The 24,258-nt window shown below is 36.6% G+C and overlaps 1 protein-coding gene across 15 annotated transcripts; it reads left to right on the forward strand.

The window, feature by feature from the left end:
- Positions 1-13,636: 13,636 nt before the first annotated feature.
- On the forward strand, positions 13,637-23,178 carry LOC120069769 (uncharacterized). Of its 15 annotated transcripts, none has more exons than XR_016528367.1 (6): positions 13,668-13,878; positions 13,992-14,129; positions 16,017-16,088; positions 20,965-21,097; positions 21,178-21,245; positions 22,906-23,178. XR_016528367.1 is itself a non-coding variant. In XM_039021571.2 (4 exons), exons 1-4 carry the CDS (start codon positions 13,788-13,790, stop codon positions 22,938-22,940), a joined length of 330 nt encoding a protein of 109 aa, XP_038877499.1. In that variant the 5' UTR covers positions 13,637-13,787; the 3' UTR covers positions 22,941-23,178. The 15 variants fall into 15 exon arrangements, 10 of the variants coding, with proteins under 10 accessions (XP_038877499.1, XP_038877498.1, XP_038877501.1 ...); XR_016528369.1 differs by having other exon boundaries at positions 16,023-16,088; XR_016528370.1 differs by having other exon boundaries at positions 20,425-21,245.
- Positions 23,179-24,258: the final 1,080 nt, after the last annotated feature.

A 24,258-nucleotide genomic window follows, 5' to 3' on the forward strand; every position in this document is an offset into this window, starting at 1 on the left:
ATCTAAATTTGGGGGTGTGATAACTTGTAGTAATACAAGTTATTTATGCCACCTTGTCTTGATATTGCGACCAAAAGTTAGTAATTATGCACCAATTGTATGAAAATTAGCCTAGTATTAAAATAATTATAAATGTTTACGATTACACCCACTAACACCAAAAAGATGGAAGACAAGCCGAACTTTACTCTGTTTTGCAAGAGACCAAGTCACCGCTTGCGCTCAAGGCTCATGAGAGACTAATCAACGCATCTCTATCACATTGCACTCATCAATCAACCATGAAGAGACGATTACCGCAGTGACGATGCAATACGACAGTCGGTCCAGAGCTATGCTTCAACTGCATGCGGTAATAAAAACAAACACCACATGTGAACCCATGATTGAAAGATGCAACTGAGCAACACAAGAGCGGAGGATTGAGACACGTGTACAACTAACGGTTGTGCAGAATTGATGGTCTGATTGCATAACAGAAGGAATAATATCCTTCCATCTTCGGAATTACCATAACAATCAAGTGGGGACCACAAGGCCGGAGTCAAAGATCTGCACCTATAAATACCCCATTGATTTTAGAGAAAAGGTATGCTATTTGATACGGGGCTAAGTGCTGTGAGATTGTAGAGAGAAAAGGCCAAGCTGAGTGCTTAAGAGAAGAAATCTGGGAAGAAAACGAGATAAGGTCGAGAGGTGAATCTTAGATCCAACCTGCTATACACCCGATCGAAGCTTTGTACAAAGATCCCTGCTACCGGTGGAGCAAGCCTGAGAGGGAAGCTCTTCCTGCCATCAAATCCATCCTATCCGGTAAGCAGATCTCCATCAAATCTGTGCCAAGACATTGGCACTTGTTTGTATCTGTTCTATCTCTCTTTCATTGTGTATTTCATATTTTCTTTATCTCTTCATTCACACACCATGTATCAAACACTTAGTAGAAATATTAAATGTTTCGATAGATTCCATTTACCATTTTCTGTCTATTTTCGTTCACCCATCAATCACTTTTTTCATGATGTCTTCTTAATCCCCTGATGAGCAATATGAATCACTAAGAACTTAATCTGTATTAAAGATATAAAATACGTTTAGCTAAAGCATGCTAGACGGCATCTTCACCTATGAGAGCAGACGTGAAGATGTCATTCTGATCTATCGAGAGAAGGTCAAAAGAAAGTGTTAACTAAAGCAAGTAGTACTTCCAGACATGGAAGCAACCTTGCATTCATTATGTTAGTCTCTGTTTCACAACAGACATGTGGGAGCGCGGCCGATCACTAAGAGGTGTATGTCAAGAGAAGAGCAGAAACAGTATTTGTAGCTTCAATCCGATTAAGAACTTGCGTTGTTTTTATTATTTGTCTTTCTTTTCCTATTCTATTCATAAGACTTATCGAAGCATCCCACGTCTTTGCACAACTTTCACAGCCAGCCTTAATCTCAGCATCTTGTACATGAAGCCTGTATCTTGTAACATCTAGCTTAGGTTTACTGTATTTTTATGTTTTTATCGCATCTTTATTGCTTTCCTTTATTTTATTGCAATTTATATACTTGTACAAACTCATTTTTAAAGATTGAAAACCTGGTCGCATATACCATGAACGTACCGCAATAACCTAAACCATTTCCCCGTGTTCGACCTCGAATCACACCGAGAAACTTGTGATGGAATTACACTTGGTTCCATCATAAGAAAACTTGTGACAACGCATGGCATACTACATGAACGTCCATAATTAACGCATAACTAGAAGTAGTATCACATCATTGTGAGCACTTTGTATCATACATCCAAACGAGTTTACACAAGGATAGAAGGAAATTTCAATGTCAAGTAATGTGCCTAAGTGTAACATTCGGAGCAACCAATCATCGCAAAAATATAAGGTAGGAATTGAGCATGATTGCCTTAGTAGAAGATATGCTTGAGGACAAGCATATATCTAAATTTGGAGGTGTGATAACTTGTAGAAATACAAGTTATTTATGCCACCTTATCTAGATATTGCGGCCAAAATATAGTGAATATGCGCCGATTGTATGAAAATTAGCTTAGAATTACAATAATTATAAATTATCGCAATTACACCCACTAACATCATTAAGATGGAAGACAAGGAGAATTTTACTCTGTTTTGCCGGAAACCAAGTCACCGTTTGCACTCAAGGCTCAAGACGAACTGATCAACACATCTCTGTCACATTGCACTCGTCAACCCAAATGCATTGCGCTGAGGGGTGTGTTGCACGCGTATGTGTTCTTTGCTCATCCTTAGTGAAAATGCACTATGTTGAAGTAGTGTTGCACTGGTAGAAATACCGTGCACCCGTCCTCTAGAAATGCGTTGAGTTAAGAGGTGTGTTGTGGGGATACATGCATTGTTGCCCATCCTCTGCAAATATGCATTGGTGTTAATGGAAGCGCGGTGTTAATTTTTAACCGTGCACCCCTCTAAATCAAATTCAAAAAAAAAATAATAAATTCACTTATTATTTTTCTCTATATAGAAACTAAATTCTTTGATTCTGTGTACAGGGAAAAGTTTTATATTGCGTTAATTGTAATTATTTATATACTTAGTTAATTTTCAATACAATTGAGTACATATTCTCTCTATATGCCTTTGCCTCTTCTTTATCATCCTTTGTCAATTTTTGCAATATTCTTGATCTTTTATTTTTGCGTTCTTCATTGCGTTGCCATGATGTATTATATGCATACACTTAGAACCATTTCTCATACTTTGTAATTTCTAACTAACACTTAGTTAATTCGTAGCTATAGCAGTACTTTAGTTTTTATCCTTCAAAGTTCTGCTCAAACCTTCTTTTTGAAATTTTTTTCTAAGTGTTTGTCTAGTCTATCCAAACAACGCAATGAGGATTTTGCGCATCTCTAAATTTGGGGGTGGGGAAGGTCTGAGCAGATGAGATCAAGATTATGCAGTCATTAAGAAAATGAGTTCATTTTCTGTTAAAAAAAGAAAGAAAGAAAATTTCATACAAAACTTCAATGTCAGCACAAGGGAAATCCTCAAAAACAATCCCAACCTGATAAGAGTTGTCGTGAAAGGACCTGCTCGTAGTTGGGTGTTCGCATGAATTCGTGGGAGCAAGCCAAAACGAAGGTGGGTTTCCAAGAACGACGCATTATGAAAAGAGAAAAAAAATGAATAAAAGAAAAATAAAAGAATGCAAGAGACAACTTCTCTGAATATCATGAGTTAAAGTTGAGATTGGCACACAACCGTAGTTGGATGTTCGCATGACGCCCGTGGGAACAAGCCAAAATGAAGGGTGTAACCATGATCAACGATCTCTAATAAATGACGCAAAAAATTGACCACAGCATATAAACGCATCAAGTTGTTTTGACAAAGAAGAGGTAAACATTCTATTTAAAACTAAAAAGCATTTTTGAGTAGAAATTTGTTATATAGAAGAATAAAGTAGGGCTTTGTTATGAATTAGCAAGGATAGAAGGAAATTGCATTGTCAAGTAATGTGCCTAAGTGTAGCATTCAGAGCAACCAATTGACGCAAAAATTTAGGATAAGGAATTGAGCATTATTAACTTAGTAGAAGATATGATTGAGGACAAACATATATCTAAATTTGGGGGTATGATAACTTATACAAATACAAGTTATTTATACTGCCTTTTAGATATTGCGGGTAAAAGAGAGAAAATATGCGTTGATTGTATGAAAATTTGCTAAGAAATACAATAATTATGAATTTTCGCCAATACACCCACTGACACCATCGCAATGGTAAAAAAGGATATTTCAAGTCTGTTTTGCAGAAAATCAAGTCACCGCTTGCGATCAAGGCTCAAAGAGAAATTGAACAACGCATCTCCGTCGCGTTGCGCCTGTCAATCAATAATGAAGAGACGATCAACGTAATGATAGCGCATACGACGTCGATCCAGAGCTAAACCTCAATCGCATGCGGTAATAAAAAAACAACACCGCATGCGGACACACGATCGAAAGATGCAAAAGAGCAATGCAATTGCGGAGGATTCAGACACGTGTACAGCTAACCATTGTGCATCTTTGATGGATTGATTGCATAACAGAAGGAATATTTATTCCACCATTTCCGAAGCTGCCATAACAATAAAGTGGGGTCCACACTGCAAAAAGTCAAAGATTTCTCTATAAATAGCCGATGAAATTCCATTGTAAATTATACTTGATACGGGGCTATTTTGATACTTGTATATTGAGAGAGAGACTGGTCTGAGTGCTGATCGGAGAAGATCTGGGCAGAATTAAGAGACAAGGCCGAGAGGTGAGTCTCAGGGCAGATCATTCCAAATCCTCGCCATAAAGCTCTATACCGAGGTCCCTTCTACCGGACGAGTAAGCCTGAGAGGGAAGCTCTTTTGTCCATTCACTCCATACGCTGGCAAGCAATTCTACCATCTAGATCTGTGTCAAGACGTTGGCACTCTTCTGTATTTGTTTCTATCTCTGTTCATCAATTGTATTTCATTTTCTTAATCTCTATCATTCACACCATGTATCAGTCGCTAAATATTAGTATTGAATGTTATGATCATTTTCATCTCCATCTTTCTGTCTATTTTCGTTCCTCCATGATCTGCTTTCTCCATGATGTTTTCTTAATCCCTTAGTAATTAATATGAATTAAGCAAGTAAATTAACCTGTGCTAAGGAAATAAACATGTTTAGCTAAAACATGTTAGACGACATTTTCACCTGTGAGAGCAGAAGTGAAGATGCCATTCCGATTTATCGAGGGAAGGTTGGAAGAATGCGTTAACTAAAGCGAGAAGTACTTCCAAAGATGGAAGCAACCTTGCGTTCATTACGTTCATCCTTGTTTCACTACAGAGATATGGGAACGCGACCGATCACCGAGAGGAGTATGCCAAGGGAAAGCGGAACCGTAGTTATATCTTTAACGCAATTAATGAACTTGCGATGTTTGTACTAATTATCTTTTCTATTTCTGACTCATACATAAAGCCTTGCCACCGCATAACACGACCTTTGTATAATCTTCACAATCTGTCTCAAACTCAGTATCATGTATCATGTAACCTGTGTCTTGTATCATAATAGCTTAGGTTTACTTTTACTGTACTTTACTTTTATCGCACAATTTTACTTTATCGCATGTACAAACCACACTTTTATTAATTGAAAAACTCTCAGTCGCATATATCACGAATGTAATGCATTAACCTAAAACAATCCCTATGTTCGACCTCAGATCACACCGAGAAACTTGCGGTGGAATTATACTTGGTTCCAATGCAAGAAAACTTGTGACAACGCATAACATACTACAAGATTTCAGTAATAACGCATATCTAGAAGTAGTATCGCATAAAGAAAATGTGTCTGAATAAGCATAACACAGCATCCACAATCCATTTCCCTCCCGAGTCATCAAGTTTATAGCAATACGAGCTTGTATGATCCATCATTCATCACTATCCACATGCTTATTTAGAATCATCGCATCTTATGCTTGTCAAGTTTAAGGACTTGTATCTTGCATTGGAATCATTCATCCATGCGTTGTATGACATAAGATAAGACATATTTTATGGCCTTACAGTTCTCATCGAGGAAGAAGACCAAGAGTTGGTCGTATCGTGCAGCCTAGGTAAGCAATCGTTGGGATTTGGCTAAACGATCATGTTGATTTTTCTACGCGGTCGTGTAGTATTTACTAAATGATCATTTAGCTAATGCTAAATGATGGGGTAAAGTGTTTGCTCTATTGCGTAGCGTTGTTTGCCTGATCGCGTAGATGCTGGAGATAAATGATCGAGTGGGAGCATTTGATGCTCATCGTTTAATAAAAGACATGCGCACTCAACGATCGTGTAGTTAGCATGCCTCATCGCATAGTTACTAACTACACAATCATGCGATATACGATACTTAGGCACTCGTTCAGTGATCGTTTAGACGATTGTGCTTCACCGCATCGTTGTCGTTTAGATGATCGTTTAAGGTTTGTGTTATGCATTGCGCGCTGCACTATCGCGTACCTCATGCTTCATCGCATAGTGAAAGGTACACGATCGTTGTTAAACGATCATTTAGCTTTGGAAGCGTTGGTAAATGATTGAGTAAAGCGTTTACTCTTTCGTGTAGATGATCGCAAGGTTTTGGTACACGATCAGTGGAGACGCGGACTTCGATTGGACGGTTCAAGATCCGGTTCGCCTGTTTGAACTGGAGACTCTTTGCTTTTGTAATAGTTAGCTTTTGTTTTTGAGGATTTGAGGCTAATTATCTCGATTCAATTTTTGTTTAATACACATGAGATGTATGTGGTTTATATGGCATAGTGTATGGCATATAGATTTGAAACCCACCTTAGGTTGTGCAATTATTCATGCATCATGTATTATAAGTGTTATAATATGGCATGATGAAATTACAAGAAAGCATGCACATGCATCATGAAATATAAGAGTTATATTTATGCATGTCATAAGCATATTCATGCATCATCTTTATATTATAAGCGTTATAGTATAAGGGTGAATGGAAGCACATTTTCCTGGTTCGTTGCTGTGTTGTATAAGTGTTATACAAAAAATAGCAATGAATGAACAATGCATGGAGCATGACACTTAGGCTGTTTGTAAGCATTATGAATGCCTTGTATGTGTTTGCTTCGCGTTGTGGATGGTTTTGGTTGTTTTTGTTATAAGCGTTATAATAGAAATTAGAACTAAAATCGATAAGAAAGAATTGCATGCGGACTTAAGCGAACTTATGTTTTAAAGGGTTTTAAAATTGAATTGATATAGATCTAAGTTCAAGGTTCTAATGGGATTAGAAACCTAGTTTAATCTTTTTAAATCGGTTTAATGGGATTAAATTGATTGTCTTAAAATATTAAAATTGTATTAAATCTATCTATAAGGGACCTTTCGTCTAAGGCGGGTTTTGTCTAGGTTAGGGTACTTAAGCTGACAGAAACGGAACACCCCTACCTGGGAACCTACCTGGAAAGGTGAATTAGATAGATTTTCTGCAAACATGCAATAGTTGGTCAAAGACTTCGTTAAAGAGTTTAATGGATGATGACCAAAAGTTGTTCAATTATCTAAAGTAAATGTTACTCTTGGGCAAACCTAAATAGTCACTTAGTTAAAAATCTTAACCGTGTTTTTTCTAAGTAAACTAAACCCTAGGTTATAAAATAATTAGTGGGAAGAAGAGATATATATGATATGTCAATGATTCCACTCACGTTTCTCCCTGAATGTTCATGCCGTGAGATTCATGCTTGGCCTCGTAGTGCCCTGGGAGCATCTCCCTTCGGATGGTGTTTTCATGAGTCAATATCAAGGTGAACGGAGAGAGTGTTTATAGTAAGTGGGTGAGGATGTGTATCAATATGTCCTATGGTCCCCTTTATTGGTTTACACCGTGAGATTGTTTTTGCACTCCCTTGTGGCGCCTTGGGAGCATCCCCCTTTCAGATGGGTTTTGTGCTGTTGGTCAATATCAAGGTGAACTCTAGAAATGGATAGGGTCACTTTAGTTTTTTCCCTAATCGGATTTTTTCCTTTTAGATTGGCTGCTTGGGGTGGAACTCTAGGGCCTAAAATGGTGGGTCACACTTACGAGAAACTGTTAAGTAAGTTATGATTTCTTGACCAAATCAATGATGGCTAGTCGTTATAGAAGCAAGAGTTGTTCTGATATTAATGGTTGGTTGAGAATGTCTCAATTCAGAGGAGGGATAAATTGACCACCCTTCAATGACTTTTGTCCTAAACCTTTGGAGCGTTATTGCGAAACTAGATGTCACACGGGGTTCATGTTAGTTTTGCTAAACCGTATTGGATGTTGTTTGTTTTTTCAACGAGTATTTGCTTAAACCCTTATGTAGGTCAATGTGTTTTTGTTTTCAGCAACATGTTTGATTTTCCATTAAATGCCTCTAGTTTGACCGATTACATACAGTGGAAAGAGTCTTGTAAAATGTATTTCGTGGTAAACGACCTCGAGTTTGTCATGGTTGAGGAGTGTCCTCAAGTCCTGATCCTTGATGCACCACGAAGTGTTTGTAATGCATATGTGGTGTGGATGAAGGCTAATTCATTGGCCTAACTTCTCATATTGGCTAACATACCTAATGCTTTGGCCAAAAGGGTTGAGAACATGGTCATTGCACGTGAGATCATGGACTCGTTGCAAGATTTGTTTGAACGTCGGTTCTTACTTTTCGAGCACAGAGGGATGGATGACAAAGACACCATTAGTGTCAGTTCCCAAGTTAAACTCCAGGAAGAGAAAGCAAGTGTTGCTGACTCTGTTGAAGTTCATCAACGAGAAGTGTTCTATGATATGGAACTTGGAGCTTATTTAGGTTCTGATACTGATCCCACTACTCTCTAAAAGAGGAGGATGTCTAAAGACAGTAAATATGATTTATTGGTCTTGGAGACGTGTTTGGTAGAGAATGATGATTTTGCCTGGATTCTGAATTTGAATGTTACCAATCATGTCAATTCCTCTTACCAAGGATTCAGTTCCTGACAAAAGTTGCCATAGGGAGAGTTGACTCTTCGAGTCGGTACTGGTGAGGTTGTTTCAGCTGTTGTTGTAGGTAGGCTGAATTATTTTTGGACAAGAAACATTATTTATTATTGGATAATATTTTCGTAGTTCCTCATATCAAAAGGAACTTAATATCAGTTTCTTATCTCATTGAACAAGGTTATACCGTCTCCTTTTTTTAGAGTAAAGTGTTTATTTTTAAGAATGGTATGGAGATTGATTTTGGTTCAATGGAGAATAACTTGTATGTACTAAGGCCGTTAGTCATAAAAGCCTTGTTTAATATTGAAATGTTTAGTACGACGACAACAGCTAAAAGACCAAAGGTTTCTCCTGAGGAAAATGCCCATCTTTGGCATCTAAGATTAGGTCACATCAACTTTAATAGGATTGAGCAGTTGGTGAAATGTGGACTTCTAAAAAGTTTAGAAGAAAACTCCTTGCCAGTGTATGAATCATGTCTCGAAGACAAGATGTCCAAAAGATCTTTTACCAGAAAAGGTTACAGAGCCAAGGAAGCCTTAGAGTTTGTACACTCTGACCTTTGTGGTTCGATAAGTGTTAAGGCTCGAGGTGGGTATGAATATTTCATCTCTTTCATAGATGATTATTCAAGGTACGAGTATCTCTACCTAATGCAACGTAAGTCTGAAGCTCTTGACAAGTTCAAGGAGTATAAGGCTGAAGTTGAAAACTTGTTAGGTAAGAAGATAAAAAGACTACAATCTAATCGTGGTAGAGAGTATATGGACCTCCAATTCCAAAACTATATGATAGAACATGGAATTACATCCCAACTCTCGGCCCGAGGTACACCTCAGCAAAATGGTATATCAGAAAGGCAAAAACAGAACCTTATTGAACATGGTTCGGTCTATGATGAGTTATGCTCATCTTCCAGACTCGTTTTGGGGTTTTGCAGTGGAGACTGCATGTTATATTTTGAACAACGTTCCCTTGAAAAGTGTTTCTGAAACACCTTTTGAGGTATAGAGAGGCTGTAAAGGTAGTTTACACCACTTAGGATTTGGGGATGTCCGGCCCACGTGCTTGTGACTAACTCGAAGAAGTTGGAACCGCGTTCGAAAGTTTTCCTTTTTGTAGGCTACCCCAGGGAAACGAGGGATAGATACTTCTATGATCCGAGTGAGAACAAAGTGTTTGTTTCTACAAATGTTATCTTCTTAAAAGAAGACCACATCAGGGATCAAAAACCACGAAGTAAGCTTGTTTTACGTGAGATTTCTAGTGAGATTGAGACTACTGAGGGTTCAACAAGAGTTGTTGAGGTCGGTACATCTAGTAAACCAGCTCAAGAGTTGAGATTACCTTAACGTAGTGGGAGGGTTATTAACCCACCGAAACGCTACATGGGTTTGACTGAAGCCCAGAACGTCACTTCTAATGATGGGGTCGAGGATCCATTGTCTTATAAAAAAGCAATAGAGGATGTTGACAAAGATGAGTGAATTAAGGTCATGAACCAGAAAATGGAGTCTATATACTTCAATAAAGTCTGGGAGCTTGTGGATCACCCTGGTAGGATAAATCCTGTAGGGTGTAAGTGAAACTACAAGTGAAAATGAGGTGTAGATGGAAAGTGCAAACCTTTAAGGTTAGACTCGTGGTAAAAGGTTATATCCAGGTCGAGGGAATGGACTATGGGGAAACTTTCTCACCTATTGTCGTGTTGAAGTCTATCAGGATACTCCTGTCCATAGCCACATTTGATGATTATGAGATATGGTAAATGGATGTCAAGACTGCCTTTCTTAATGGTAATCTTAAGAAGACCATCTACATGGCTCAACCAGAGGGGTTCGTAGTTCCAGATCAAGAGCAAAGAGTCTACAAGCTTAATAGGTTCATTTATGGGCTGAAACAAGCATCTAAATCATGGAACATTAGATTTGACAGTGCAATCAATTCGTTTGACTTTGATCAGAATGTTGATGAGCCTTGTGTTTACAAGAAGATCATCAACAACTCAGTAGCTTTCCTGGTACTGTATGTGGATGATATCCTACTCATTGGGAATGATGTAAGATTTCTGACTGACATTAAGAAGTGGCTAGCCACCCAATTCCAAATGAAAGATTTGGGTGAGGCGTAGTATGTTCTAAGGATCCAGATCATTCGGGATCGTAAGAACAAGTGGTTAGCCTTGTCTTAGGCATCGTACATCGATCAAATGTTGATCAGGTATAGGATGCAGGATTCCAAGAGGGGTTTGTTACGCTTCACCCATGGAATCATTTTGTCTAAGGCTCAATGTCTTAAGACACCTTAAGAGGTTGAGAAGATGGGACAGATTCTCTATACTTCAGCTGTTGGAAGCTTAATGTATGCAATGTTGTGTACGAGACCCGACATTTGCTGTGTAGTAGGGATTATCAGTCGTTATCAATCCAACCCAGGATTAGATCACTAGACAGCGGTCAAGACGATCCTCAAGTATCTTCGGAGAACGAGGGACTACATACTCGTGTATGGAGATAAGAATTTGATTCTTACATGATACACAGACTCTAACTTTCAGACTGATAGAGATTCTCGTAAATCGACATCGAGATCAGTGTTCACTCTGAATGGAGGGGTTGTAGTATGGCAAAACCTCAAGCAAGGATGCATCGCAGACTCCACTATGGAAACCGAATACGTAGCTGCTTGTGAAGCAACTAAGAAGGTTGTTTGGCTGAGAAAATTCCTTATAGATTTGGAAGTTGTTCCAAATATGGATTTGCCAATCACTCTCTATTGTGATAACAACGGGGTTGTGGCAAATTCGAAGGAACCTTGGAGTCATCGTAGAGGCAAACATATTGAACGAAAATACTACTTGATCAAGGAGATTGTGCATCACAGTGATGTGATAGTCACGAAGATCGCGTCGGAGCACAACGTTGCTGATCCGTTTACAAAGGCTTTCACAGCTAAAGTGTTCGAGGGTCATTTGGACAATCTGAGTCTACAGGACATGCGACATCTTGTCTAGCCAAGTGGGAGATGAAGTATGCCCTAGTTTATTGTAGATTTTATTTGTATTTATCATGTATTGTACATTAGTCTCCCGAGGCATTAGGACAAGTGGGAGATGAGATTGGTATCCTAATTCTCCTGGAGTCTCGTAGTTTGTAAATTATACACATTGTTATGAATAAATAAGAGTTATTTTATTTGGCATTTATTCATATCCAATAAACAAAGCTCCATGGTTATTGTATCTAAACTTAAGCATGAATATGAGATATACAAGTGGATCATGCCTTAAGTGATAACCTAAAAAGGTATGTAGTAGTATAAGAATTAAGGAGGGATACTTGATCCTAGTGACACTACGGATACAACTCGCTTTGGAGAGGTTTACAAGTGTTGTGAAGTACTACAGATGGTAGATCCTGACCGTTCATGTGGAGACATGCGAACGGGGGTGTCCTATACAAAGAGTTTGTATAAGACCGGACCACGAGATGATTCGTCTCTTTATATAACACCGTCGATACTTAAGACTTATATCTCACCTAAACGACCATAGGTGACATGACCTTAATCCTGACTGTTTTGGGAACGCCTGCCTTTGAGGGCGGTCCTTTGATTAGTATGGGTGAGAGTGGCCAGATTGCCAACTCAACATGCCTACCTTTCTGGAGATTTGTCTAATTTGGGAGCTGGAAACTCATTTACACAAGATGAAATTCACTCCTTCCCCGAAGTAGGGGTAAGTAGATAGATTATTCTCTTAAGGGTTGATTCTGGGTCTTGAACATAGTGTCAACTTCTCTTTAGAAGAGAGGACTCAGTCATAGTAGAACTATAACTTATGTTCATTAGAGGGATCAGTGGTACTTAAGAAGTTAGATGTAACCACAGGAGCATAACGGTTATTGGCCCAACTGTACTTACGAGCGATCTGTGAAGAGTTATCACACTATTGATTGGTTGATATGGACACAAAATATATCTGTAGTAAAGATAGTGTAGTTGTCGGTCTTTAGTGGAGTGCCTAGAAGTTAACTAATGGTGGATCTTGTGACTAAAGAGTTTAGTTAGTTATTCACGTACCGTTGAAGATTCAAGCTATAGGTCCATAAGGTCCCCTTGGTAGCTCAATGGATTCAAGTTGAGAATCAGTTTTTGGTGTTGATTTGAAATGTTTAAATTGACAAGAGGAAATTCGATTATATATGATATGATCGGTGTGATGTATGAGATACATCAAGTGGAGGATTAATATAAATGTGATTTACATTAAGTACCATAAAATAGAAAAAGAGCTATGGTTGATATGTTTCATGAGATGAAATATTAAAACTATAGGTTATAAATATAACATGGTAAGTTGGTTATCATATATATTTATAATAATATTAATTATTAGATAATTATCTCTTTTTCTCTAATAACCAATTGAATGAGAGGTTATTAGTGGTTTTATGGTAACCGTGAGATAAAAGGAATTTTTTTTTTCTAAATTCAAGAGAGTTACTCAATTTGGAAAATACTCAAAGAATTGCTGTCAAGTGGAATTATTTCACTAAACGATAGTGAAAGAGATACTAAACGATCGTGGAGTGTTACTATACGATAGTTCACTCAGCTGGTCATAGATACTAAATGAATTAGCCCAGAAGTTAACTAATGGTGGATCGTGGAGTGTTACTATACGATTGTTTCACTCAGCTGGTCGACTTTATAGGGACTCAAATGTGAAGATTGAGATTAGATGATTCTAGTATAGAGTTTGATCCGTTATTTATTTTTTTTCTTTTAGTTTCGAACTCGAGTAATGAACTTTTTAAATAGGTTGCCTAATTTTAGATTGGGAAATATTACATAAGTTACTTGTCTTTTTTTCTTTAAAAAAAAATAGATAGGTCAAATCGCGTGTCATATAAAATATAGATACGTCAAATTGCGTGTGGAAGTATTTGGAAGTATCGGTATCCGATGTACTATTCTTTGCTCACATGAAATTTTTGTGCTTAATAATCTATAACCAATTAGAAAAAGGTAATTATAATATTTCTTGGAAAATTCTTACAAATATTTACCAAAAAGTTTAAAAAGTAATTGTATTTTTTATTTTTCGCTCATTCCAACGTCGTTCGTATCAGTAATTACGTCTCAGCATCTCCTAGCACTCGGAGGGAGGGAGGGGGATCGCGATTGTGGCTAAACACCACACTATAGTTTCGGTGACATTAGAACATGCCATGGGGTGCGACGATGATCGGAGCCCTTCTGGGCCTCGGCACTCAGATGTGCTCCAACGCTCTCCGTAAACTCCCTCACATGCGCCGTACGTTCCTCTCTAACAACAAAACCCTAATCTTTTCATTTCCTGATCAGACTTTTCATAACACTTCCCTTGTTTTCGATTTCTATCATTGATCTCATCTCCTAATTTTGCAGATCCTTGGGGGCACTTGGTTGGAATGGGACTGGGAGCCGTGTTCTTCAATGAGCTGGTCAAACGGGACGCTAGGCACTATGAGGCCCTTGACAAGATGTTCGAAACGGTCGAAGCCGCCACCGAGCGCGGCTACTATGGTATTTTTCTTCTTCCCAGAGATTATTTCCTTTATGTTCCTCTTATACCATTGGCATTGTTTTTGTACCATTGCAAATTTTGATTCCCGCTCTTACTCTTTTATAAAGTCCATCCATTCGCTGGGGAATTCCATCCAAAATCTTTGTTGATTTCATCCCGATGGAGAGAGAGTGATCCAAGGGCATCTAACTTGTAAACGATTCATGGTATTGAGGCAAGAGTGACAAACTTCCCATACTAGGAATTTAAATCCTTTTAGGACAGTGAAACTTCCAAAGCATTTTAAAGATGGCCGAATTGTTGGAGGATGTTTATTGATATGTAATTCAACCAAGATCTTGATAAGAAAAATCCATTGGGTTCCAGCTTCCAACTCCAATGATCAGGATGACTATTTTGCTGTACACCAGGCAAGTGAAGTGTAAAATTGGCCCATTCATCAATCTCACTATCCTTTAGATGTCTTCTAAAGTTCAAAGCCCAAACTTCATGTACTGGATTCCAGACATCAGCAATGGAGGCACCTTTCAAGTTGGTGATTGCAAACAGCTGGGGATAGACCTGACAAAGAGGTTCCGTACCAAACCAAATATCTTCCCAGAAAGCAGTGGAGGTGCCATTCCCAACCTACAAAGAATGTTGCTATAAACAAGATTTTTATGCTTCATAATATGTGACCATGGGCTATTACTTGATCCAGTTTGATGCTCCTTAGGTTTAAGGTCGAAATGGTTGGATCCATATTTTGCTTTGATGAGCTTTCTTTTCCATTCAAAAATGCCAAAGCCATTTTGCAAGTAATGTCTTATTCTCAGTCTAACATAAAAAATTCCCAGACCACCATCCTTCAATGGTTGTTCTGAATTTGCCATTTAACGAGGTGAGAGGTGTTGTTGTTTCTGCCACCACACTATAGAAAATTTCTGAAACTCTTGTCAATAAAATCAGCAGACTTGGAAGAAATTTGGTAAAGAGACGAGAAGTAAATGGGAAGCTTTGGTAACGAGGTCTTTAAGAGAGTCAATCTTCCTCCTTTTGAGAGAAAGTTGTGTTGCCAAGAGTGAAGTCTCTTTTCAATTTTATCCATGATGTGCTGCCAAAAAGAGAGAGAGCTGGGTTTACCAAATAATCGGAGACCCAAATAATTAGCTGGCCAAGAACCCATCCTACAGTCAAAATTTTTTTGGGAATATTTTCAACCCATAAATTGCTACAAGTGGCCTAAAAGTTTAGATTTCTGTCGGTTGATGTTCAGTCCCGATGCTTTTTCGAAAAAACCAATCAAACCAAAGAGATTTTCAATCTCAATCTCTTTGTTGGATGAGAAAAGGATGATGTTATCAGCAAATAATAGGTGATTTATATTAATGGAACCATCTCTAGTGGAAAAACCTTCGATGAATCCCATGTTTGCAGCCGATTTAAGAAGTCTACTAAGGGAGTCCATAATAATGATAAAAAGAAAGGAGATAATGGATCTCCTTGTCTATGGCCCTTGTAGCTTTAAATTTGTCCTTTTTTAGTGATGGGGCACACTTGGAAGCTTGCGACCCACGTTCAAGTTTTGTGTGATTTTAATTCTAGGTTATATCAAATAGGTAGAAGTTTGATGCTTGCGTGGCTGCGTGGGGGTCTTGTTGTGCCCAGTTGCTTGAAATAAAAAGGGAAAATTTATCAAATTCTAAACATGAAATAAAAGAATTAAAAATATAAAGTAGGTTTTGGGTTGCAATTGCAATATACCCGTCTCTAGTTACAAAGAAATCAGAAAAATAGTGCAGTTTCTCTATATTCTGTAAAGGTTTTTTCCTTCGAATTTTAGAAAAGTTGTCAATCTCAATTCTCAGAATTTTCATGTTCACATTACTTATATATGTGTATGTTAGTTTCAGAGATTAAGCTACAAAATAGATTCTTTGGGACTCCGACGGTATGTGTCACACTCACACCAATGCCAAGTAAGTTTCAGATTCTTCTTAGACTTTTAGTTATACTTTTAAATATATGTAATAGATTTTAATATTTTTGTTGTGAATACCTTTGTAGAGCTAACTCTAATTCAATATGGAAAGATATTTTATAAAAAAAACAACAATAGAGATAGAGACTATAAAGTCGTCATCTTTTTATGTCTAGGGTGAAATGACATTCTCGCCCCTCCTTGATTTAGGGGTATTCATGGGTTGGGTTGGGATATTTTAGGTCCAACTCTATACTTGGGTGTGTGTATTTCTTAACTCGAACTAACCCTTACTAAATTATAAACCTAAACAAAACTAACCCATAAAAAATGGGTTAGATTGGATTGGTTCGGTTCCATCGATTCTCTTTCAAAAAATCTTCAAGAGGATCTTAGTTCTTTACAAAAGATTTAATGGCCTAATAAAGTTGGAAGATATCAAGTAAGTAACTATTTAATATTCATTGAGATAAAAGAAGACATGTGAAAGCCAAATTCAAATAAGATTCACGGATAAAATATTCAAAATACTAAAATATAAGCAAGATTTCAAAATAGCAATGTCCAAAATCCATAAAAAAGAGTCTAATATCCACAAAATTCATAAACGAAACTATAATGTCTACAAAAGTATCCAAAATTCACAAAGAAGACAAGACTATAATGTCTACAAAATCCACTAGAAAAGAGCAATTTTTTTGAAATTTTAGTAAAATTCCTAAACAAGCTTAACTTCTTAAATCACTCAAAAGCTTAAGTTGACGGATAAAGGTAAATTTAATTAGGGGCTCGAACATAAGACCCTTCTCTGATACCATCTTAAATCACCAATTGGCCCAAAAACTTAAACTGATAGGTAAAGATAAATTTAATTATATATCATCTAATATAACTCACTGTTTTTATCTATAACAAACAAAAATAGAATGTAGGTGAGGATTGAAAAAGTCTAACAAAAAAATATTAATAAAAACAAAAATAAGGAAAAGAGACTTGGCATGAACTAGTGATGACATGAAGGTATTGTAAAGGTGAAGAAACGGGAAGGTGATTAATGGCGATGGTGAAGGACCGTGACGGTGCGAAGGTGTGCAAAGAGCGTGAAAGTGATGGTGAAGATGATGGAAAGTGAAGAAGAAATGTGGTGACGATGACGGTAACGACTCGATTTTTAGAATGGGAGTCGGACCGCTACTATATGCATGCATAAATCTCACAATTGCATTCTCACAAAATTTGCCTAAGTTGAAAATAAATTTTTATTATAAAACATATAAAAAAATAAAATCACTGTTCGGGGTATCCCTAATTTTAATTTAAAATAAATTAAATAAAAAAATCAAATGAAATATTCAAAGAGTTTAAAAGTTTAATTACAAAGCTAGAACTTGAAAACATAAGAGAAACATATGCGGAAACGTTGTCAAGTCCCAAGTGTTATGGAATCCTCATGTCACTCGTTGTTCTATCATTTCCTTTACCTAATATATATATAAAAGTATACAATAAGTGATCCACTACTGGGCCTACTAGGTGTGCAGGTTGGGAAATTTGTACGGATGATCCATGTTTTGGGTCCAAAATGGCAAATGACCCATTTTTAAAAAATAATGTCAATTGACCCTTTGGTGACATCATTGTCATACCAAATTACGTAAATTGCCCTCACAAATGCCTCACGAGGTAAGTCTCACTCTCGTTTGAAATTCCTTGGTTTGATGTGATTGCTCGTCAGTGTACGAATGATTTGACAATTTTTACGACGGAAGCCTCAAATCAATAATACCTAAACACAATTTCTGTAAACTCTAAACTCCATTTCAACGGTGATTACTTCTTTGGTTTTCGACGATGTTTTGTTGAACGGAGATTTTTCAAATGGGGATTTCCAAGACGAGGCTTTTTTAGAACGAAACAGGTTTTTCAGAAAGGTGTTTCATTATTTTGAGTTTGTTTAATTAATTTTGTTGTATTATTTCTGGAAAGGTAGCATTACGAAATTTTGTAGAGTGAGAGAGCAAGAGTAAGAGAGAGCGAGATTAAGAGAGAGCGACAGTACACTTCAATTGCTTGTAGAACCTTAATGACAAATGTTCTCTTGCTTTGTAGGATTATAAAAAAGTGTCTACTTATTCGATATGGAGGTGATTGGGATGAGAATGAAAATTCGTATATTGGGGGAGAGTTGACAGGAATCATTGTGCTTGTTACATTGAAGTATGAAGAACTTAAATCTCACATTTACAAGGTTACAAACGTCAGTTCTTCAGAGTTTGATCTTATACTGAGAATTACATATAATTTTGAATATGAAGTCCCTTCATAATATATAAGGAATGATGATGATGTTCACTTCCTTCTTTTCCGAAGACTTCAATTAGCATTAACGCTGAAATCGAATCAGGACGAATATTAGAAGGACCACAACTTTGCTCTAGATGTCCACAATCTATATAATCAAGTCTAGATGATCTCTCATTACCAACAACTGAAGTATCACCCAATTCTGAATTCAATCTTGCTGGATTAGTGCGGTCGTTGTCTAGTGATGATGTTGATGGTATGGCGTTGGTAGACAATGGAATATCATCCTCTTTCCAATGAAATTTTCTGTCCTCAGTCGTATCATCATAACTCACATTTCCAAACCCCATTCTAATATTTTTGTCTTGATTTGATTTCAGTGTTATAGATAATTGAAGTCTACTAAGCTCTTCTCAGAAAAGAAGGAAGCGAACATCATCATCATTCCTTATATATTGTGGAGGGGTTTCATATTCAAGTTTATATTTAATTCTCAGTATAAGATCAAACTCTGAAGAACTGACATTTGTAATTCTGTAAATGTGAGATTTAAGTTCTTCATACTTCAATGTAACAGGCACAATGATTCCTGTCAACTCTCCCTCAATATACGAACTTTCATTCTCATCCCAATCACCTCTATATCGAATAAGTAGACACTTTTTTGTCATCCTACAAAGCAAGAGAACATTTGTCATTAAGTTGTACAAGAAGTGTACTCTCGTTCGAATAAGTAGACACTTTTTTGTCATCCTACAAAGCAAGAGAACATTTGTCATTAAGTTGTACAAGAAGTGTACTCTCGCTCTCTCTCGTAATCACACTCTCTCTTACTCTCGCTCCCTCTCATTCTCATTCTATCTCTCGCTCTCTCTCATTCTCGTTCTATCTCTCACTCTTTTAAGAATGTAACATCTCCAAATTTTCAGGTAATTCCTATTTAATTGTCTCGAATTATTTGGGATTGTACTTTGAATTTTAGAAGCTAAATTGATTTATTTCAGGGAGATAATTCAATTTAAATTAAACATGATAGAAGATGTGGATTTAATTCAATTAATGAAAAGCAATAATACTTTAACATGGTCATTCTAAGAAACGCCATGAGCTTAAGAGATGATCATATTTATTAAAAACATATATTTGAACTGGTTGTGCTGGCATAGAGAAATTCTCATATGTGCGGTAAAGCAACTGCCCATATACATCATAATCAATCCCAATATACATAGCAGAGCAATTCTGATTGATTGGAAATTGCTTCTACTTTAGGGTGTCAATTGTGATTCCCCACTTAGTAACTACATGCCTAAGAAACAACTTTGTCCAATTGAGTCTCATAATCATTAAAACTCGATACAAGACTTTCTATTGTCAAGAGTTGAAAAACTTAGTCGAGACAACCCTCATATTACTATTTAGTCCTAAAACAATCACATCTCATTATTTAGAACCTGCTCCGAACGAGCCTAGAAATCTATTTCATAATAATGTTCTTGAAGTCCTTTGATACTATGGAGCACGAGTCCATCTAAAACACATCACCGGAACACCATAATAACAATATCAAATCCCTGAATATGTTTCTTCTAGCATGGATGACAAATTGATTGACTTTATGGAGATAGATATTCTCAAGATAGATTTAAGAATCAGGAAGATTTCAATCTTAGAAACTATCTCCATAAAGTCAATCAATTTGTCATCCATGCTAGAAGAAACATATTATATGTGATGCTCCATGTCTAGAATTCAGAATCTAAATTTGACAACTAATGGTCCAACATTCCCTTGCAACCTGGCTACACTACCATACTCGACTCTTAAAAGTTGATACATAAATGCATGGATTTGATCCCTTCTTGACAAACAAAATTAATGTGCTTAAAGACAACATTAGCGCATAAAATGAACTTCGCTAAATAGCTTATGATTCTATGACCTGGGTGTTAAACCCGAACCCTAATTACTTTAAGTAAGAGTAGGTAATGTGATGTCTACTAATGAGCTATTATGAAATCATGTCTTAGGAATTATAGAAGAAAGAAGGAAGCCATGATGTGGTAGATGACCTAGGTGGCAAAGTGAATGAAGGGTGAATTGATCGGTTGAATTTCACTCAATGTTGGCTAAGGAATGGAGCTCATGTAATGGGCTTGGAGATGAGGAATCAAATACGAGTTGGTGAAGAATTTTGAATGTGGGTTAACTATACTAAGGAGAGAGGTTAATTAAAATATAGAACTAAATTTGTTGGAATTCCCAAACTAGAGAAAGTGGGAAATTAAGAATTTTTCTTTCAAAAGAAAAATGTTATACCCATTAAGTAAATTATTAAATACTACATTAGGATATAAAATTTAAAGGAAATATTTGTTGAATTTCAGCCATTAATCTTCATTAGTGGGCTAAGTGGCCCAAGGAGATTTCATGCAAGTAGTTTGGTGGTCACATTGGAAGGAAGGCCAAATTCATTTAATTGGTTTGAACAAATTACTTAGGCTATTTGTGTAATTCCAGTGGCATTCGAAAGCTCTGTGTGTATATTTTCTGTGGCTGTGCTGCCATAGGGAAAATTCACCGGAATATGGTCGGAGGAGTAAAATAAAGACGAAGGGTTCGTTTCTCGGGTGAATCTAGGCCATCAGTGAACAATTGAAGCTCCAGGACGAATCACGAAAATTTTTGAGCTAAAAATTTGAGGTAATATTGTTAACTCGAGCGGGGGGGAAGCATGCTCTTTGCCTACCCCCTATCATATACCTGATCAAAGCTCTGTGCAGAGACCCCTGCTACCGATGGAGCAAGCCTGAGAGGGAAGCTCTTCCTGCCATGGAAACCATCCGATCCGGTAAGTAGATCTGCATCAAATCTGTGCCAAAACATTGGCACCGGATTGTATTTGTTCTATCTCTCTTTCATTGTATTCCATATTTTCTTTATCTTTCATTTACACATCATGTATCAAACACTTAGTAGAAATATTAAATGTTTCGATAGATTTCATTTACCATTTTTTGTCTATTTCCGTTCACCCATTAGTCACTTTCTTCATGATGTTTTCTTAATCCCTTGATGAACAATATGAATCACCAAGAACTTAATATGTATTAAAGTTATAAAATACGTTTAGCTAAAGCATGCTAGACGGCATCTTCACCTGTGAGAGCAGAAGTGAAGATGTCATTCTGATCTATCGAAAGAAGGTCAGAAGAGTGCGTTAACTAAAGAGAGTAGTACTTCCAAACATGGAAGCAACCTTGCGTTCATTACGTTAGACTCTGTTTCACCACAGACATGTGAGAAACGCGACCGATCACTGAGAGGTGTACGCTAAAAGAAGAGCGGAACAGTATTTGTACCTTCAATTCAATTAAGAACTTGCGTTGTTTGTAATACTTATCTTTCTCTTTCTAATCTGTTCACAAGACTTGTCGTCGCATCCCGCATCCTACGTCTTTGCACAACCTTCACAGCCAGCCTTAATCCTAGTATCTTGCACATAAAGCCTGTATCTTGTAACAACTAGCTTAGGTTTATTGTATTTTTATGTCTTATCGCATTTTTACCGCTTTCCTTTATTTTACTGCAATTTACATACTGTACACACCTTTTATAAAGAATTAAAAAACCTGGTCGCATATACCATGAACATACCGCAATAACCGACACGTGTTCGACCTCGGATCACACCGAAAAACTTGTGGTGGAATTACACTTGGTTCCATAGTAAGGAAACTTGTGACAACGCAGGGCATACTACCGAGCAATCCCTAATTAACGCATAAATAGTAGTAGTACCGCATCATTGTGAGCATTTAATATCATACGCATATCCCATTGCGTTACAAACTACTTGGACTATTTCTTGAGATTGTTAAGATTGATTTGACTGATTTTCTAGATTGTTTTGACTGATAATTTATGACTGATTGAACTACAAATTTAATAGCATTGACTAATTGGACCGGATTGTTTTGACCATCATGAATGTACTATTGATTGAGGGTATACTGAAAAGTTTTACCCCTAAGATTAATGACTGTAAAATATAACATAGGAGTTATATGAAACTGATGCATGCTATGTTATAGAATTCTTGTTAGTTTTTTTATCTAGGTAGGTGTACACATATGACTGTATATGTGCACATTTATGACAGATCGCGGATCTTCGAGTTACACAGTATAATTGATGCATGTTCCTTCAGGTTTATGTTTACGACTGATTTGTGTACATTTGGTCACACTATGACTGATGCATGTTCCTTCAGGTTCATGTTTACGATTGATTTGTGCACCTTCTGGTTACACATTATGAATGATGCGTGTTCCTTCGAGATCACGTTTATGATTGATAGGTGACCCTTTGGGATCACTACGATTGAAATGATATGGGTGTATACCGGTGTCGAGATAAATTAGCTAACAGGTAACCTATAGGGCCCAATAGTGGGTCACTTACTGGATATTGTTATACTCATCATTTTCTCTTTTATGTTTTTCTTTTAGGCAATGACAGGAATGGACGGGAAGGGGACAGGTAGGGGGCGAGCGACATCTTTGATATAGCCATATGGGGACATTAGAAAACGCTCCCACACATGTTTTTTTTTTTTTTTTTTAATGGTTTTTATTCCTTTCATTTGAGTACGTTGTCAGATGACATATTTTCGTTGATTTGCTTTAGATAATTTTCTTCAAAAATGTTTTATTTGGGATTTGAACTAAATGTTTTGGTTATTGGATTTATTATTAAATTAATATTTCAGTTTAGAATGGTTATTTATGTTTTTATTGAATTTATGTTATGATGGTCAAAATGTTTGAATTATATATATATATATATATATATATATATATATATATATATTGTCTTTTTCATGATTGAGACAACTACCTTAATTTCAATATAAGCACGAACTTCATTGCGACAATTTTTTTTATAGCACTACCACTTTCACTTTCTACTAAAACATACCACAATTTCTTTAATCCATTCTCATAAACATGCAATTTCATTTTCTTGCTTAAATAAGTACACCATTTTCTATCTTCACTACAATAATGTCACATAGTTTTATCACACCTTAAGATATTTGAATTAAAATATATGTTCCTTTTTTAAAATTCTTCCCTGAGATAAAGTAGTGGCAAGTGATCTCACAATTTTTTTTTCCTATAATGTCAGGGGTAAACAATAATCTCATTCTAGCATCTTTCAAGTCATTAAACGATCAATTAGAACATAATTAAAGCATAAACTAAATAAATACTTTTATTCATAACTTTTCATGAAAACTTTACTTACAAGACATATTTGGCAATGACGAGAATTCGTTAATGAGCCACTTGGGACATTTTGGACTTACAATGTAAGTCAATTTATCGAACCTAAAAACTTAGGCTCTGATACCAACTGTAACAACCCGACTTTTAGATGAGAATCAGATCGCTACTATATGCATGCATAAATTTCAAAATGACGTTTCACAAAATTTGACTAAATTCAAAAGAATAAAATAAAATTTTATTATAGAACCTATAAAATTTGACTAAAGCAATGTAAACTACCTTTACGTCCTTTTCACAACTCATATGGTGTTTTAGAAACACTTTTTGAGGAAACCATGTTCAGAATATATACCGCAATTTGTACTGCATACCCCCAAAAGAATTAAGGTAACTGAGTAAAACTCATCATTGACTGAACCATGTCTAACAAGGTTTGATTTCTCCTTTCTTGCAACACTGTTTTATTGTAGTGTTTTAGGTGCTGTGAGTTGGGATTGAATTTCTTGATCTACCAAATAGTTCTAGAATTGTAATTCCATATACTCACCACCTTGATCTGATCGAAGTGTT

The sequence above is a fragment of the Benincasa hispida genome, chromosome 3, assembly GCF_027475165.1.
Source record: "Benincasa hispida cultivar pf3 chromosome 3, pf3_genome.v1.1, whole genome shotgun sequence".
NCBI classification, from domain to species: Eukaryota; Viridiplantae; Streptophyta; class Magnoliopsida; order Cucurbitales; family Cucurbitaceae; genus Benincasa; species Benincasa hispida.

Bases quoted from the DNA above. Each gene is read 5' to 3' on its own strand.
- LOC120069769 (XM_039021568.2), top strand. From the start codon at position 13,788: ATGCCATGGGGTGCGACGATGATCGGAGCCCTTCTGGGCCTCGGCACT. The intron at 14,130-16,016 runs GTATTTTTCTTC...TGTGTATGTTAG, and splicing joins CACCGAGCGCGGCTACTATG to TTTCAGAGATTAAGCTACAA. The intron at 16,089-17,623 runs GTAAGTTTCAGA...TGGGCCTACTAG, and splicing joins CACACTCACACCAATGCCAA to GTGTGCAGGTTGGGAAATTT.